General features: G+C 36.6%; 1 protein-coding gene across 2 annotated transcripts in view; it reads right to left on the minus strand.

Moving 5' to 3' along the window:
- CTSC (cathepsin C) overlaps nucleotides 1-18,870 on the minus strand; it is a 40,815-nt gene that overhangs the window by 12,117 nt on the left and 9,828 nt on the right. The window contains exons 3-4 of one of the 2 annotated variants that reach the window (XM_023209219.1): nucleotides 3,600-3,766; nucleotides 370-525 (exon numbers count right to left, since the gene is read on the minus strand). In XM_023209219.1, the coding sequence (XP_023064987.1) occupies nucleotides 370-525; nucleotides 3,600-3,766 (323 nt within the window). Of the gene's footprint in view, nucleotides 1-369; nucleotides 526-3,599; nucleotides 3,767-17,130; nucleotides 17,504-18,870 lie in introns of those variants that run through there. The other variant, XM_023209220.2, reaches the window with a different exon arrangement.

Here is an 18,870-nt window from a genome sequence, read left to right on the forward strand (position 1 = left end):
TCAAGCTCTTTCTCTACTACATCGCCATGGTCTTTCCTTATGTGGCAAGCAGGAAGAACCCCTCAGGCGGTTACAGGCAGGAGGCTAATCCATAGCTTGGGGGAAACAGGACAAAGCTCCATGCCAGAGTGTAGAAAATGGAAAGGGGGCAATGGAAACAACAGACATGTGAAAGAAAAACTCATAAATAGGACTTGGAAAGTGACAGAATATGTATCAATAGGAGAGAAAGATCGTTAACAGATCACATCAAAAGTTACAACTGGGATGACCAATAAAATGGCGAGCGACACCAGTAGGCCTGGTTAGGAGGGAGGATGGTATTCAGCATTCATATTTTTATTAATGATAAACTGTGTGCTTTATTACCTTGGGATTTTTCGACTGTGGCCACCACTTCTCTTAATCATATCTCCCAGGGTAAGAGTCTCATATTCCATGTATGTAGTTGCAGTCCAAGACTTCTGAATGGCATTGATAGCTTTCACAAAGTTGGGGTCATATTTGTAGAGCCTATTAGAATACCTGTCCCCCAAAATGAGATCATTTCAGATATAGTCTTTACTGATGTAAACAGAGTAATTAAAACAGGCATCACACTCTGTGCTTAAGTGGAAAGTGGTACAATCTTTCAGGAAGGTAACTGGCAATATGTATCAATAGCCTAGAAGAGCCTGGCATGTCTTCTCTAAAAATAAAAGTTCAAGTTAACTAAGATGCATGTATAAGGATTTTCCATGAAGTACTTTTAAACTACTAATAGATTGTAAATAACTGAAATAAATATTCTAAGATAAGGAACAGATAAATATTTCATTTTCTATATAATATATTCATTAAAAATGTCTAGAAAGTTATTTAATGATATGGAAGAGTGTTCACAACTATATTAAATATAAGAAGAAATCAAAGTTTATACATAATCATATCAATGTATCAACTTTTGGACAGTAATATATGTATATATGCATATTAATATATATGTATAATATATACATACATATGTATGCGCACACGCACTCACACACACGCGCGCGCACACACTATAAATGCATTTTTTAAAATGCCAAACATGGTTACTGCTGAGTGGTGGCATGAGATGCCCAGCTTTCCCCTATCCCTACAGTTTCTAGAGTGTACCTCTATAACCTTTTTAATATGAAAAAAGAGAACAGCAAAACCTGTATGCAACATATATATAACATGCAAGCATTATAACCATATGATGCAAAAATGAATTATACTTTATGGACATTTGGCTTATACTTGTTACTCAGAATTTAGTTCTTGAACCAATATCAGCAGCAACACCTGGAAGTTTGTTAGAAATGCATACTTTAGGTGCTCAGTGCAGATCACCTGAATCAGAATCTGCATTTTTTTTTTTTCTTTTAACAAGATCCCCAGGTGATTCACAATAACATTAAAATCTGAGCCACATTGGTTCACCTTGTGCCAAATGCTTGGATACTTATGTAAATAGACGTAACACACAAAGAGCATATTTACAAAGCAGAAAAATTCAGGGAGTTGATTATTCATTTAATTCAAACATTTATCATACCTGTGTGCTGGATGCTATCAATTATAGAACTTACCATATTATTACTATTAAAAACGAGTCTGTGGTTTCAGAGTGACTCACTATCTGAGACTTCCATAAACATTCAACTATGCAAAGCAAGATATAATTAACCTGAGTAACATTTTAGGCATACTGCAAAGTTTCCTTTCTGTTACAAATCATGTGTGTAGAGAGAGAATTTTGATATAGTCTAATAACCTGAGAGCACTGAAAATAATCAGAAAAACGTGCAACCAGGTTGATAATGTTTTAATGTTTTTGTCTTTCCCACTTGCTGCAAACAAGTTCTTTCCCACTTGTTACAAAGTGTGAAAAAACCCGAGAGGTACCTTTATCAAGCAGATTATAAAACTGTATCATATGTATGACTACAGTAACACAATAACAAAAACAAGTTATTGTTGTTTCATTGTTTCCTTAGGCAAAAGAATATATTTTAAATTGGAAATGAAATACTTTTAAGATATTTTCCCACAATGAGAGTCAATACTTCATTGACTGTAGATATCTGAGGAGCAGTAGCCTGCTGTTTCCCTTGCTTTATCGTAACATCTAGCAAAACCTCGTGTGTTGATATGTGCATTAAAGTAATGACAAAATAGCATCCTCCATCTTACATAATATTATTTTTGGTGTTTAAGATCAATGAGATTAAAAATAATGTATCTTACTATGGGATAACAGATCATTAAGAGCTGAAAGAGACCTCAAAGGCAATTCAGTCCCACATGCTCATTTCACAGGTGAGGCAATGTAGGTGCTGAGCACTCTGGTTGGGAGCTTCTTCATTAAATGAGACAATGTTTGGAATATCAAATAGAGTACAATAGTACATAGTATATCCTAAATGGTAGGGTGCAAAGTAAACAAGTTAAAAGGAAATGCATAGCTCTAGGATCAAGCCAAACAAAGCTATTTAAAACCTAAACTCAAAATGAAGGGGATGAATTAGTCTAGATCTTGTTCAGCACTTTTGCAGACAATTCATTCTCCTTTAAATCTTCTCTCTTACCTCTCTGCTGCAGTCATTCATTGCTAGTGTTGCCTGGCTTGGGATGATTTGTACATGTACATTTTTAGTGGCTTTTACAACTACATAAAACAGAAAAGGTAACAACATTTCATCTCTTCCTTCCACAACTAATAAAGTCTTATTTGAAATGTCCTGTTTGTGTGGTTCACAGTTAGTTATAGATTTAATTTAACAGTAAACATTAACTGCAGGTTATAGTCTGAATTGTGTCCCCCCAAAAGTTGTATGTTGAAATTCTAACCCCCTGTATTGCAGCCATATGACTGTATTTGGAGACAGAGTTTTAAAGAGGTAATTAAAGCAAAATTAGGTCATATGGGTGGGTCCCAATCCAATATGACCGATGTCCTTATAAGAAGAGGAGATTAGGACAGTCAGAAAAGACTGTTTAGGGACCCAGTAAGCAGGCAGACATCTGCAAGCCAAGGAGTGTGGCCTTGGAAGAAACCAAACCTGACAACACCTCGATCTTGGACTTTTAGCCTCCAAAATTGTGAGCAAACAACCTTCCTTAAGCCACCCGGTCTGTGGTACTTTGTTATGGCAGCCCTGGCAAACCAACAGGCTGCATAAATACTAAGAACTTTGATTCCAGTTACTTATGGTCTTGTTTAAAAGTTGCCCAGTTAGTATCACCTATACTTGCTGCAGCATAAATATATGTATCTACATGTATTATGCGACATGCCCTTATTACATGGCAACAAGTAAAATGGCTTTTATTAGTAATTTGCAATTCTGTGGTCCATTACATGATTTCACTTAAAGAAATCATTGGTCCATTACTTTTGGAATACTTTGAAAAAATACTCTCAATTATATTGGTCAATTTATTTTTTCAGTAAGGTTTTATATAGCCTGGCAAATATTTCTAAGCCGAAGACATTTTGTATAATCAAATTAAAATTCCAAAAATGTACACACATATTCATACATACTATAAAACAAAACTAAACGTGTATCTCACTTGTAGCAACTCACTTTTCCTGAGAATTCTTAAGGTGTGCTGTGTTCACATACACATTCTCAGAGGCAGTTCCCACCTTCTTTCCGGTGAAACAAGCCCAGTTCCGGCCCAGCACATCATGCACCCACCCAGTCATTGTCTCATTGCAGTAAATGGTCACCTTGATGCCCTCTTGTTTATACTGCAAACAAATAAGGGAAAAGGAAACCAAGTAAAATCTGTTTTCAAATTTCAGGTCCATTTTCCATGGCTCTCATTCACAGGAAATGTGCCCCTTTTCACCCTGTGCCCATCAAAACAAAAACTTCACCCTGAGAGGTTATACTGTAAGAATTATTCTAGAAAAAGAAGAGATAGAAACTTTTCTGTGGTTAGCATTTTTGGCCACCAAACAAAATGTATATAACAAAACACTTCTAGGAATGAAGGCCAAGGAAAAACAAAAACAAACAACAACAACAAAAAAACAGCATCTGGTACATTCAAGGCATTTTTCAAAAGTGACTTCACATTATCCTTACAAGAAGGCTATGAGGATACAAATGATAGTAACCACATTTTACCAAGGACAAAAGGAGTTCAGCTCAGATATAAGGAGCTCTTACCAAGGCAACAGGGCTGTTAAGTGGCAGAAATAGAATTCTCCTCACTCTATCACACTACACTTTTCCACTGAGACAAGGTCCACACCAGGAAACTACAAGAGCAAATGATGAACTTTTTTTTTTTTTTTTTTTTTTTCCCAGCAGCGGAGTCTTGCTGTGTCGCCCAGGCTGGAGTGCAGTGGCGTGATCTTGGCTCACTGCAACTTGCACCTCCCAGGTTCAAGCGATTCTCTTGCCTCAACCTCCCGAATAGCTGGGATTAAAGGCACCCGCCACCACGCCTGGCTAATTTTTGTGTTTTTTAGCAGAGACAGGGTTTAGCCATGTTGGCCAGACCGGTCTTGAAATCCAGACAAGTGATCCACCGGCCTCGGCCTCCCAAAGTGCTGGGATTACAGGTGTGAGCCACAGTGAAACAGAATCCTTTTTTTCTGTCAATCTCTCAATTTATTAGCATATTCTGATCATGAGGGAGCTAAAGTAACCTAAGTGTTAAATATATTCTTTATACTTTATTTCACTCATATGGCCCTTTATCTTATTTCAGTGTTAGAACTGAAAAATAACTATTATTTTTAACAGATCCAGGATTTGAACTAAGATGCTTTGGCTCCAGAGCCTAGTCACCCTCACGTTAGAACATCTCCTCATGGAGGCGGTGCACATAATCCAGAATGGCTGTGTAGCATGTGGGAGACAGAAAGGGAAAATGCTATGCTAAATTTCTGAGGAGAGACCTGGGCACAGACAAATTCAGGCTCTGACTTACTATATTTCTATAAAACTTTTATTTACAAAAACAGGCAGTAGGGTGGTTTTGGCTCCAGAGGTTGTAGTTTGTGGACTCCTGCTCTACTCTGATACACATTATTTCGCTTGTTTGCAGAGGTTGGCAAATTTCTTTTTGAAGGACTAGATAGTAAACATTTTAGGCTCGCAGGCTAGAAGACTTCAGTTACAACTACTCAACCTAAAAGGTGCAAAGGGAATACATAAATGAATGAGCTAGGCTGTGTTTCAATAAAACTTTACTTACAAAAAGAGGCTTATAGTGTGCCAACCCCCAGTTTAGAGAAATGTGTGGACTAAACTACACTTAAAGTTAAAATTACCTTATTGCATCTGACTCTCTGAATTCAAATCATACTTAGGGGAAGAGTTAAAAATGTATGGCTTTCGAATCCAGAAAAACTGGACTTGAATCCTGGGAATCACCACTCAGTATGTTATATAGCACAGGAAAAGTTACTCTGGGCTACTCATATCCATATCTTCCTTATATCTTTGGTGATATTCATGATATTCTCTTTTTTTTTGAGACAGAGTCTCACTCTGTTGCCCAGGCTGGAGTGCACTGGCGAGATCTTGGCTCACTGCAACCTCCGCCTCCTGGGTTCAAGCGATTCTCCTGCCTCAGCCTCTCAAGTAGCTGGGACTACAGGCGTGTGCTACCAGGCCTGGCTAATTTTTGTATTTTTAGTAGAGATGGGGTTTTACCATGTTGGCCAGGCTGGTCTCAAACTCCTGACCTCAGATGATCTGCTTCCTTCACCCTCCCAAAGTGCTAGGATTACAGGTGTGAGCCACTGTGCCCGGCTGGTCATTCACGGTATTCTGAAGCCCAAATGTCTACTTCTGGTGAAGAATGACTTCACTAGCATGAGTTCAGTTCCCAACTACTCAAGTCCCTACTAAAAATCCTACTCAAGACGAAGACCATGGAAACAAAGGCCAAGGACATTGTTGGGCAGCAATATGAGAGGTTGTGTTGTATGAAAAGGTTAATAAAATTAATTTTACACTAACCTATGTAAAACTTCTATTTTGGTAGATCAAAAACAGTCTAACATGGTAACTTTATAGCAAGCAGCCTAAACTCCATATTACGTATTTCTCTCTGGCACTGGCTCTTGATCCTATTCTCTTCTCCTTGGTTGCACGTTGGTAAGGCAGGCCAGGTAGGGTTAGGCCGACGCCCCCTCCTACCTCTGCTGTTTGAGGCAGTCACCTGATAATGTTTCCAGAGTTCTTAAGAGCTACTTTATAGAAATTGTCACACATACACAAACAAAATGCTACCTACAGGAAGACATTCACTGCAGTATAAGAAAAGTTAAAAACAAAAACAATAGAATGTCCTAGAAAATGTCCAAATTAAAAAGTATTATGTAAACAATTTATTCAAAGGAATAATGTGTAACATTTTATATGATAAACCTGAGTTCTATAGGAAAGGGGTGAGCAAACTAAAATTGGAGAAGGCTGCCTACTTCTGTAAATATAGTTTTACTGGAGAACAGCATACCCATTCATTTATACACTGTCTATGACTGCTTTTGTGCCACAATGGCAGAGATTTCATACTTCATAAATATTGTACAGATTACTCATAAATCTTACAGGTTCAAGAGAACACAGAAATGATACAGTCTTGGGGGACAAAAAAAAAAAAAAAAAAAGACCTAAGGAGGTGGTAGAACTAGAACTAAGCATTCTACCCAATGACATCCACCACTTCTTCCTACAATTTGTCTTCTCACAAAGAGCCAGAGAGGCAAACAATTACTAAAATCACTGGCGGGAGATACCCAGAAATGACAGAAAAGGGCTTTTAAACCTTTGGGTTTTAAAACCCAAAGGGCTTCCACCTATATTATTTGAGCCTCACGATAATCTCTTTGGGATAAAATTTCTTTTTAATGAAGAAAAGGTGACTATGCAAAATTAAATGGAGAGGAAAGGATTCAAATACAGGTTCACATGTTACAAAGGTCATTGTTTTACCCATTGTATTCTTTGGGGAAAAAAAAAAAAAAAAAAACAGTTGCAGAGGATTCACTGACTTATGAGTCAGGTTTAAATTGTTGCCCAAGGCCTTTTAAGGCTGCCTAAAATTTCTAGCAGTCCTCATGGGTGTTTTCCCACTATTCAGGTACCTATGTTGCCTTGGCTCTTTCAGTCATTTTGGCTCTTTCAGTCTTTTTGGCTCTTTCAGTCTTTTTACCATTCCTGCCTCTTTCAGTCTTTTTACCATTCCTGCCTAGGGTTTTTCATGCAAACAGAAAGAACAATGCCTTCAGGCCTAGACAGCCTAGACTGCTCTGCCACTTATTGGCTGTGTGATCCTGAGTAAGTCACTTTCCTCTCTGTACTTTCAGTTTCCTCATCTTTAAAACAGGGGCAATGGCCAGGTACAGTGGCTCATGCCTTTAATCCCAGCACTTTGGAAGCCCGAGGTTGGGGGATCACTTGAGGCCAGGTGTTTTGAGGTTACAGTGAGCAATGATCCAGCCACTGAACTCCAGTCTGAATGACAGAATCAGATCCATTCTCTAAATAAATAAATACAGCAAAGATGACAATTACAGACTCCATCTTTTTATGTGTTTTATGTATACTAACTCATTTATTTTTCATGATAGTCTACCAGGTTGTTCTTTCCACAAAAACATAACTGTGACAACAGGATTTTTGTTTATTCAGTACCTAGAAAACTGTCTGGCACTAGGAAGTAATTAATTACTGAATGAGTGAATAAATGAATAACAGAAAAGGAAGAACAACAAATGTCAAGTCCCATTTCAACAATTAACAAGGCACTGAGAATAGGTAAGTTTATAATTAACAGAGGTGTGGTGATGCCAATATATCACAATGCCTGACAGTCCAAATCACAGTATTACTTCAGAAGTGCAAATGTTCCTCTCCAAAGCTGCTTCCCTATCTGTAAATTTAGGTAGACCTAGAAGTTCCAAAAATTTCCCTTCAAGCTTTCTAATTGCAAATCCTTACATCTGTGGTTTTCTTAATTTTTTTTTCTGTTCCCCAAGATGGAGTCTTGCTCTGCCACCCACGTTGGAGTGCAGTGGTGCAATCTCAGCCCACTGCAACCTCCATCTCCTAGGTTCAAGCAATTCTCCTGCCTCAGCCTCCTGAGTAGCTGGGATTACAGGCATGCATCACCACACCCGGCTAATTTTTGTATTTTTAGTAGAGACAGGGTTTCACCATGTTGGCCAGGTTGGCCTTGAACTCCTGACCTCAGGTGATCCGTCTGCCTCGGCCTCCTAAAGTGCTGGGATTACAGGCATGATCCACCATGCCCAGTCTTCTTATTTAATATTCATAAAGCCAGTAATTCTTAATATAGACACACTCTGTATTTATATGAGTAATCCAAAAAACTATAACTTTGTTTTTGTTGTTATAACTTAAACCTTACACATTCCATTAAACTGATGGAGTTATTTTCCCTTTTAAAATTTTATTTTATACTATTCTATAGTCTTCATAACCTGAAATTATGTATCATTTTTAGAACCTGAAATTATTAAGTAAAAGGACAGAGCTACAATGCCACTCTGCATGACAACAACTTAGTAGAAGAGAGGCATTTACCAGTGGGGAAGCCAAGTGTGCAGTACCTTAAGGGGGACCATCCACCGTACCCCTGTGATTTTCTTGATTTGAATGTTTTCGAGTATGTCATTTTTCCAGTGAAATACTTCTGTGATTTCTGAGGTTGTATCACCAATTAAGAAGTTGAAGTTTGGACCCCACTATCTAGCTTGAAATGCAGCCAAAAAATTTTTCTGAGGGTTTTCACTTATATAAACATCAGTCTCTGAAGACTGCCTTGCACAGATGAGATAATTTAAGTTTCCATTCATTTATGCCAATTTCTACTGCAACAAATAGATAATTTCCTAAAATCTGAAGAACTAGCAAGCCCCAGTATTTAAGTTTAGAAAACTATTATGATTCAATAACTATCCATTTGCTTTTTCAAAATTACCATTAAGTTGCCACACATTCTCAAAATACCCCTTCTTCAATTTCCCACTCATTTTATCAGCTGTCCAATTAGATCTACGTAGTCATAGGGAAATTTTGGAATTGAAGTTATTTTTGGGAACTGAAGTTATTTATCTTGGATCTTTTACTTGACTGCTTTTTGACACCGAGGGGAGTGAAAAACTTGCTTAAACCTGTTCTGTTGTTTTCTTGATTAATAATATACTTAGCCAGTGTCTGAATACTTACTTTACATAACACACTTGGCTAGAAGACACAGGCAGTTTAGTAAAGTGGACTCTTCCCTTTAAATCCAATTCTGTCACTTATCATTTATGTAACCTTGAGCAAGTCACAACTAGTGAGCCTCAATTACTTCATCTGAAAGTAGGAATGATATCTATAACTGATACTATTTTACTGGACTGCTATGAAAGATATAGATGAAATTGAAGTTGGAAGAGTTAAAAAGTTATAAAACATTAAACAAGTGACTATACTAACATTACCATAGTTACCATGAAGGATACTTCATCCATGCCTTCATAGAACTTACATTCTATCCAAAACTGCCAACTGGGCAGCTGACACTGGGACCTATCCTTTCAACCAGTGGTTTCCATCGGAACATTGGAAAGAAAGTATTGTAACTCCCATATATATTTCTAATATAAAAATACAACTGGCCAGGCACAGAGGCTCATGCCTCTAATCCCAACACTTTAGGAGGCTGAGGCGGGTAGATCACCTGAAGTTGGGATTTTGAGACCAGCCTTGCCAACATGGCGGAACCTCGTCTCTACTAATAATAAAAAAATTAGCCTGGCATGGTGGCACATGCTTGTAATCCCAGATACTTGGGAGGATGAGGCAGAAGAATTATTTGAACCCGGGAGGCAGAAATTGCAGTGAGCTGCAACCACGCGCCATTGCACTCCAGCCTCGGCAAAAAGAGCGAAATTCTGGCTCAAAAAAAAAAAAAAAAAAAATTTTAAATTGAAAATTTCCACTATTATTTAACATACGAAACAACATCGGTGTGCCCATCAGATCCAATATCAGATGTTCCTCTGTTATGTACAGTGTGCTAGTAAGTCCCTACAAGATGGTTAAGGCACAGCATATTCCCTTTTTCACATCTGCCTGCTTAAATTGACTTGAGCACCTTACCTGAATTAATCAGGCTAACACTCATAAAATGAACAAGTAGTTTAAAATATACTTGCAAAGAAACAAGGATTTGCAAATACTAATGATGCAAACATAAGAAAATGACAAAGTTTATAATTACCCTATTCTGACTTCTGTCAAACATGTTAAGTTTTTAAAAACAGATGTTTTGAAATGGTTCTACCACTATAATATTCTTTTTAGTCCTAGTCATCAATAAAGCAAATGTTTAAGTTAAAATTTGTCTGTTAAAATTATCATCCCTAATACCAATCGGTAATTATTCCAAATTCTTCTAAAGCTGTGACACTTTCATACTTTTAACAAAAATGTGTCAAAATCTACTGAAATTCTTTAAGATTTTGAAACACATCAGAAAATTTTGTCTCCAAATGTTGAAAATTTACAGTCATGAAAAGTATCAGTAACAGGGACTCTAACATTACTTTTGGCAACAAAATCATAATAATGAAGAATATTTTACATTATTTTCAAATGATATCTTCTTGAAATATATTTTGGGTAGGGCACAATTTAATGACATTAATAAATAAGATATTTAATCACTTAATATTTCACATTTTATAACAGATATACTAGTACAGTGATAAATGTATAATTTTCTAAGTGTACCTATAGATAATTTAGAGTACGTAATAAAAAATATAGACATCTAAGTCTAATCCATCAAGATGATTATTTCAGAAAAGAGTACTTTGCATGGATTTGAATGATTTGATGATTAACCAAATATGGAACTATTATATTCCAGCTACATTAAAAAACAAAGAATGCATATTCCATATTTGTCCTTTGTTTACTGTAGAAATCTACATATGTACAAATTAACTACCTCCATTTGCTGTCAGAAAGGAACCAAGCAAATTTTACTGAAACTGGTATTTTGGCATATCCATCAGAGAGTGTCACATCTTTACTCAGAAAGAAACCAACTTCCCTATGTCAGTTCCAAGGAATAGCTATAGTTTTCTGCCTATTAACTGGACAGAACCATTGATTTGAAAAGTTGAATTGTAATAAAATGCAAAACTGCCAGGAAATTGTTACAGTGGTTACAGCCAAGCAAATTCCAGCATTTTACTAAAGGAACTGGAAGTTTACATGTGAAAATGTAGGGTCATAAATCTGTTTATTTCCAGTGCTGAAAAGACATTACATTAAAACCAAAATATACATTCCAGAAAAGCTAAAAAAACAGCGATTTACTGCTCAGCAAAGTAGTCAAAGTCCCTGGGCTCATTCCTCACTTACTCGCTCATAAACTCAAACTGTAAAATTGGAAAAAAATCTTAAGAGTTCATCTAATCCACTCCTTAGCTCATGTTCCTCACTATACTCAACAGAGGTGAGGCACACCGGGCAGCATTTCAAAGCTTCGGTCCTCCAGGCTTTGAGGAACCACTGCAATCAAAACACTCAGGATTTCCCTTGATAGCTAATTCGTTTTTAGTAGTTCTGAAAGTTAGAACACTACTGTTTTTAACTCTGAGCCCTATCTTGGCCTCTATAGGCTCACACAAGATTAAAACATAAATAAATAAACGAATAAAATATAAAAGTCTAATCTCTTTTCCACTAAATCATCCAACATAAATGGCCTGAGCGTCCACCATAGCCTCTAAGGTCACAAAGGTAACAACACTTCAAAGAACACATCAATAAAATAATACCACATGATATATTATACAATATTCTTTATTTTACAAATATTTATTGAAGGCTTATTATTTGTCATATATAGTGTAACACATAGGGAATCAAATGGTTAGTAAGACGGAGTTGATCCTTTCCCTAATGAAGTTCAAAGACCAGAGAGGAATACAAACAGGCAATTATGACACAGAATGCTAAGCCTTATTATATTGAGGGATCTTCTGACACATATATCTGCAGTTTTGTACTCATTGAATCTTCTCTTCCATAATAAAAGCATGTTGATGCAAAATTACTCAGATAAAAGAACTCATTAGTAATTTTTAAAATTCCATATTAAATATATATACATGTATATTTTAAATGTTTTAAGTTCCAGGGTACATGTGTAGGATGTGCAGGTTTCTTACATAGGTAAACATGTGCCATGGTGGTTTCCTGCACCTATCAACTCATCACCTAGGTATTAACCCATTTATGCCAGAGGTTGCTAATTTGTTGAATGTGAAAATCAGACCTTGGTGATGACCTTGAACAGGATATAAACAACTTCCACATGCTTAGCATCCCAGAAACGGAACACTAGGCATAAATGGGTTAAGCCCAGAATGCATTACCTATTTTTCCTAATGCTCTCCTTCAGCTTGCCCCCCAATCCCCTGACTGGCCCCAGTGTGTGTTACTCCCCTCCCTGTGCCCATGTGTTCTCATTGTTCAGCTCCCACTTATAAGTGAGAACATGTGGTGGTTGGTTTTCTGTTCCTGAATTAGTTTGCTGAGGATAATAGCTTGCAGCTCCATCCACGTCCCTGAAGAGGACATGATCTCATTCCTTTTTATGGCTGAAGAGTATTCCATGGTGTTTATGTTCCACATTCTCTTTTTCCAGTCTATCACTAATGAGCATTTAGGTTGATTCCATGTCTTTGCTATTGTGAATAGCGCTGTAATAAACATATGTGCGCATATATGTTTATAACAGAATGACTTATATTCCTTTGGGTCTATACACAGTAATGATCTTTGAGGAATCACCACACCATCTTCCACAATGGTTGAATTAATTTACATTCCCACCAACAGTGTAAAAGCATTCCTATTTCTCTGCAACCTCGCCAGCATGTTGTTTCTTGACTTTTTAATAATCACCATTGTGACATGAGATGGTATCTCATTGTGATTTTGATATGCATTTCTCTAATGGTCAGTGATGTTGAGCTTTTCTTCATGTGTATTGGCCGCATGAACATCTTCTGGGAAGTGTCTGTTCACGTTCTTTGCACACTTTTTAATGGGATTCCTTTTTTCTTGTAAATTTGTCTAAGTTCCTTGTAGCTTCTGGATATTAGACCTTTGTTATATGGATAGATTGAAAAAATTTTCTCTCATTCTGTAGGTTGTGTATTCACTCTGACGGTAGTTTCTTTTGCTGTGCAGAAGCTCTTTAGTTTATTTAGATCTCATTTGCCAATTTTTGCTTTTGTTGCAATTGCTTTTGGTGTCTTTCTCATAAAATCTTTGCCCATTCCTATGTCCAGAATGATATTGCCTATACTGTATTATGGTGTTTTTATAATTTTGGGTTTTACATTTAAGTCTTTAATCCATCTTAAGTTGACTTTTGTATATGGATTAAGAAACAGGAACAGTTTCAATTTTCTGCATATGGCTAGCCAGATATACCATACCATTAACTGAATATAGAGTTCTTTTTCCCTACTGCTTCTTTTTGTCAGCTTTGTCAAAAATAAAGAGAAGAATCAAACAGACACAATAAAAAATGATAAAGAGGATACCTCCCTGACCTCACAGAAGTACAAACAACCACCAGAGAATACTACAAACACCTCTTTGCAAATAAACTAGAAAATCTAAAAGAAATGGATAAATTCCTGAACTCATACACACTCCCAAGACTGAATCAGGAAGAAGCTGGATCCCTAAATAGACCAATAACAAGTTCTGAAAATGAGGCAGTAATAAATAGCCTACCAATGAAAAAAAGCCCAGGACCAGATGGATTTACAGCTGAATTCTACCAGAGGTACAAAGAGGAGCTGATACCCTTCTGAAACTATTCCAAACAATTGAAAAGGAGGGACTCCTGCCTAACTCATTTTATGAGGCCAGCATCATCCTGATACCAAAACCTGGCAGAGATACAACCAAAAGAAAACTTCAGTCCAATATCCCTGATGAACTTCGATGCAAAAAAATCTCAATAAAATACTGACAAACCAAATCCAGCAGAACATCCAAAAGCTTATCTACCACAATCAAGTTGGCTTCATCCCCAGGATGCAAAGCTGGTTAAACATATGCAAATCAATAAAAGTCATTCATCACATAAACAGAACTAAAGACAAAAACCACATGATTATCTCAATACAGGAAAGGCCTTAGATACAATTCAACATCCCTTCATATTAAAAACTCTCAATAAACTAGGTATTGAAGGAACATATCTCAAAATAATAGGAGCTTTTTATGAGAAACCCACAGATAATATCATACTGAATGGGAAAAAGCTGGAAGCATTCCCTGTGAAAACTGGCACAAGACAAGGATGCCCTTTCTCACCATTCTTATTCAATATAGCATTGGGAGTTCTGGCCAGGGCAATCAGGCAAGAGAAAGAAATAAAGGTTATTCAAATAGGAAGAGAGGAAGTGAAATTGTCTTTGTTTGAAGATAACATGATCCTATATCTAGAAAAGTCCATCATCTCAGCCCAAAAGCTTCTTAGGCTGATAAGCAACTTCAGTAAAGTCTCAGGATACAAAATCAATGTGCAGAAGTAACCAGGATCCCTATACACCAACAAAAGGCAAGCAGACAGCCAAATCATGAATGAACTCCCATTCACAATTGCTACAGAGAGAATAAAATACCTAGGAATACAGGTAACAAGGGAAGTGAAGGATCTCTTCTAGGAGAACTACAAACCACTACTCAAGGAAATGGGAGAGGACACAAACAAAGGGAAAAAACATTACATGCTCATGGATAGGAAGAATCAATATCGTGGAAATGGCGATACTGCCCAAAGTAATTCACAGATTCAACGCTATTCCCATTAAACTACCATTAACATTCTTCACAGAATTAGAAAAAACTATTTAAAAATTCATATAGAACCAAAGAAGAGCACGTATAGCCAAGACAATCCTAAGCAGAAAGAACAAAGCTGGAGGCATCACGCTATCTGACTTCAAACTATACTACAAGGCTACAGTAACCAAAACAGCATGGTACTGGTACAAAAACAGACCCCATAGACCAATGGAACAGAATGGAGATTTCAGAAATAAGACCACACATTTACAACCATCTGATCTTTGACAAACCTTACAAAAACAAACAATGGGGAAAGGATTCCCTATTTAATAAACGGTGCTGGGAGAACTGGGTAGCCATATACAGAAAATTTAAACTGGACCCATTCCTTACACCTTATATAAAAATTAACTCAAGATGGATTAAAGACTTAAATGTAAAACCCAAAACAATAAAACACCCTAGAAGAAAATCTAGGAACGTCATTGAATATATTTTTTGCATATCAGTTGCTTTGGTTATATTTACATCCTGAAAGTCAGCTTGAAATATGAAATATGCAGAGTTTTAAAACTCTGCAGGAAGGTAACCTGATAATATTCTTTAGAGCAGGGAATCAAAAAAGAAGTATATAGCACCATTCCTGATGTGTGTTTCTAGAACCCTACAAAATTCTTTGTAAGTTGGTATTACTTGTGAATAGTCTGCAAAAAGAAAAGAGAACTGTAGTGCATTTTCCAAGTAACTAAAAAGTTCTATGTGCATTAGGTATTGAAGATATATAGGGAGAAATACAGATTTTCAATCTAGAAAGAGATGAAAATATGCTACCAAATCACTCCATTACAGCAGAGCATGAAAGCAGAGGTACCTGCAATATGCAGTGGGAACCAAAGTTCTGATGTTTCTCACGGTAATGGAGAGAGCTGGGGAGAGTTTGAGAGAGAGGTGGCATCAAGGTCCTGAGTGATAAAGAATTTATCAGGTCCAGAGGTGAGATGGATAAAAGTTTCCAGGTGGAAGCAGTCCACTGTACTCTTAATTCATCTTTATGAAACATTTCTTCTCAGAATAGCAGAAAAGTATACCTCTCAGATGGTACAAAGAGTCATCTGAATCAACACAGTAAGGATGACAAACTACTCTCTAGAGAAAAATTATTCTATTCAAGCAGAAATGCAAGAGGAAAGTCCACCCAGACAATATGAATTAAATGTAACCCTATAATTTCAGGCTTACCAAAGCTGAAAGAAGTCAGATCTAAACCAACAAGCAGGAAACAAGTCCATTATTTGGCAGGAAAGAGCTAGAAGATAGTAATCAGTGTGAACAATAGTGTAATTAAGCTGAGTAAATTTGACTAGGACACTTAGTTTGTACTTAATTTGAAGTTTACAAAGCTCTTCCACTAATTTACAAAACTACAAAGGGAAGGAGAAGATAAGTTTTGGTCTTCAATGAAAAAACCCTGGTTTAGGCAAGAAAGTCAGTAGCCTAATAGCTAAGGAAACCTAAGCTTCAAGGCAATTCTTCTCTTAAACATGGGCCCCTGCAACATTAAACTAATATTCATGATGCTCACAGACTGTAATTTACCAGGAGATTCAAATATGCCTCTAAATACCATTAACTTATTTGTGAAATGGCTTTTTTCACTATTTAGCCCCAAGGAAGTCTTTAGACGTGAAAGACACGCTCTAGCATTTTACAGTTAGAAACTCTGTGAGCTTAGCACTATAAGAGATTAATTTTCTCTATCTATAAAATGGAATTAGTAATATCTACTTTACAGAATTGTTATAGCTTATAGTATGTCAACTTCTTAGCACAAAGCTTGTACCTAATGAAAAAAGAAAAGAAAAGAAAAAAAAAAGGTGTTTACAATACCATCTTTCTGGCCAGAGGTACTGGAGGTCTATAATCTGTAGAAGTATACTCTAGCAGTCTGACATATCTGAGAAAGCCTCTTTTTTCCCTTCTTTAAATATGTCCTCCATAGGACCATCTTCCCTTCAATAACTTATATCTGTGAATCTCAAGAGATCCAAAGGCCTTATTTTCTCCTGAAAATAGGCTCTTGGGTTCCTCAGGGTAATTAGAGAAAGGAAAGACACCTAGGCAGAGACAGTTAAACTGTGAATAAAATTTACGCTGTGAATAAAACAAAACATACATTTCAAATCCTGACAATCTTAGAAAAAAATCACTGTAACAGAAGGGATTTCAAAAGAGAAAAAGAACAATGTGTTGTATATTGTTCCTTTTATTAAAAAGCTGAACGGTGAAGCCATCCAAGATTTTGCATCTTCCGGAATTTTTTTTTTTTTTTTTTTTTGTCCTTTCTCCTGTGTAGTCTCTGGTTGTTCACATTCTGAAATGATGTTTACTGTTTTCCAAGAGAATGTTCAGGAGGGCAGCTGCCTTGGAGGTAGGTCATCAGGACTCCTTTGCATTTTACATGCAAATAAAGACTCCAGAAGGGACTGTAGCTGCTAGAGGCCTTTGCTAGCTGCTACAGGTAGGTCCACACTGTCGCAAGTTGCTGTGTCTCTTAGCCCCAACGTCTGTTCATGGCTGTGGTTTTAAAAGAGTCCCTCAACAGATGCTCTATTTAATAACTACAAGACAATAAAAACTAGGGTTATAAGCCAACAAGGATCATATTGTCTCTTAATAATATTTAATCATATCAATTTCTTTAAGAAAAAAAAATACCAGCACTAATATTTGAGATCCTGGTATTTTTTTGTAAATATTAAGACATTCACGAGAAAGATGCCATTCTGAAGCTAAATGCTTAAGCGACTTGTATTACACATGCAACCAACATGATTTAGAAGCACATGCATTTGAAGGTAACTGCCACTGAAAAAAACGAATATGTTTTTGAAATATACTTAAGAAACGGGCTAAATATAGTAACTTAGATACATTGACATGTATACCTTACAAACTTTAATTTAGGCTCAGTGCTGCCTGAATGCATATGACTAGGTACTAGACTCTCCCATTTACACAATAAATTATCAGGGTTTATCTTTTCTACTGGTGGAGCTGTCTCCCTAACTAGGAAAAAGAGTGAAGAGTTAAGGATAAAATTTTGTAAACTGCATTTTGAGAACAGCTTTTTTTTTTTTTTTTTTTTTTTTGTGGAAAAAAAAAATGGTGAACCTATCTGGGAAAAGTTTCCTATTGTATCTTCCTCCTAAGCGACTACCATACAATATATTACAGATTCTGAGAAGTTGTGAAACAAAGAAAACTAATACATTCTATATTTATTCAACTACCGGAAAGAACTGAGAAGAAACAGCTTATTAATTTCAACTCTAATGCTCACTTTGATCTTTATTAGTGGCTGTATGGAACATTGCTGAAGTTTAACAAGATAAAGCGAAACAACTGATGAGCAATTCCTACCTGGCTGGTCCATTACAATGTTTGGAAAATGCTGATATAAGATAAACCTAGGGTGGTTTCAATACTTGTCCCCAGTTCCCTTTTTCATATCTCACTTCCAGCATTTAAGAGCCAAGTAACAGAGGAAGGAAAAGGGGAAAGAATATTATGCTAAAATGCAAGGAAAGGCAAGTCTCTATTGATTTTATTCACTAATCACTTATTTTTCATCAGAATTTTAGACATTTATGGATCCAGTGTGAGCAATGATTAAACATCTATTCTGAAAATGTGAAGAGAATGTAAAGAGTGAATAAGATTCTCTTCTCCTCAGTGAATAGTCTACATTCTTAATAAAAGCCAGTTTTAAAAAAGCTGGGTCACGTCTCTCAGAGATAAGTGATGAGTATGTCAATTTCTCTGTAAAAGCCACCTACTCTGTGGAAGACAGATCTAAGCTGCTGTGGCCTCACATGTTTCTCTCTTGAGGGATTCTTTTCAAGAAAAGAATAAGCAACCTAAGGCAGCATAAGTACTTTACAAATGTGAACTGAACTTGAGTCAACCTTTTTCTTAGCTGGGTCTT

The sequence above is a fragment of the Piliocolobus tephrosceles genome, chromosome 13, assembly GCF_002776525.5.
Source record: "Piliocolobus tephrosceles isolate RC106 chromosome 13, ASM277652v3, whole genome shotgun sequence".
Lineage (NCBI taxonomy): Eukaryota > Metazoa > Chordata > Mammalia > Primates > Cercopithecidae > Piliocolobus > Piliocolobus tephrosceles.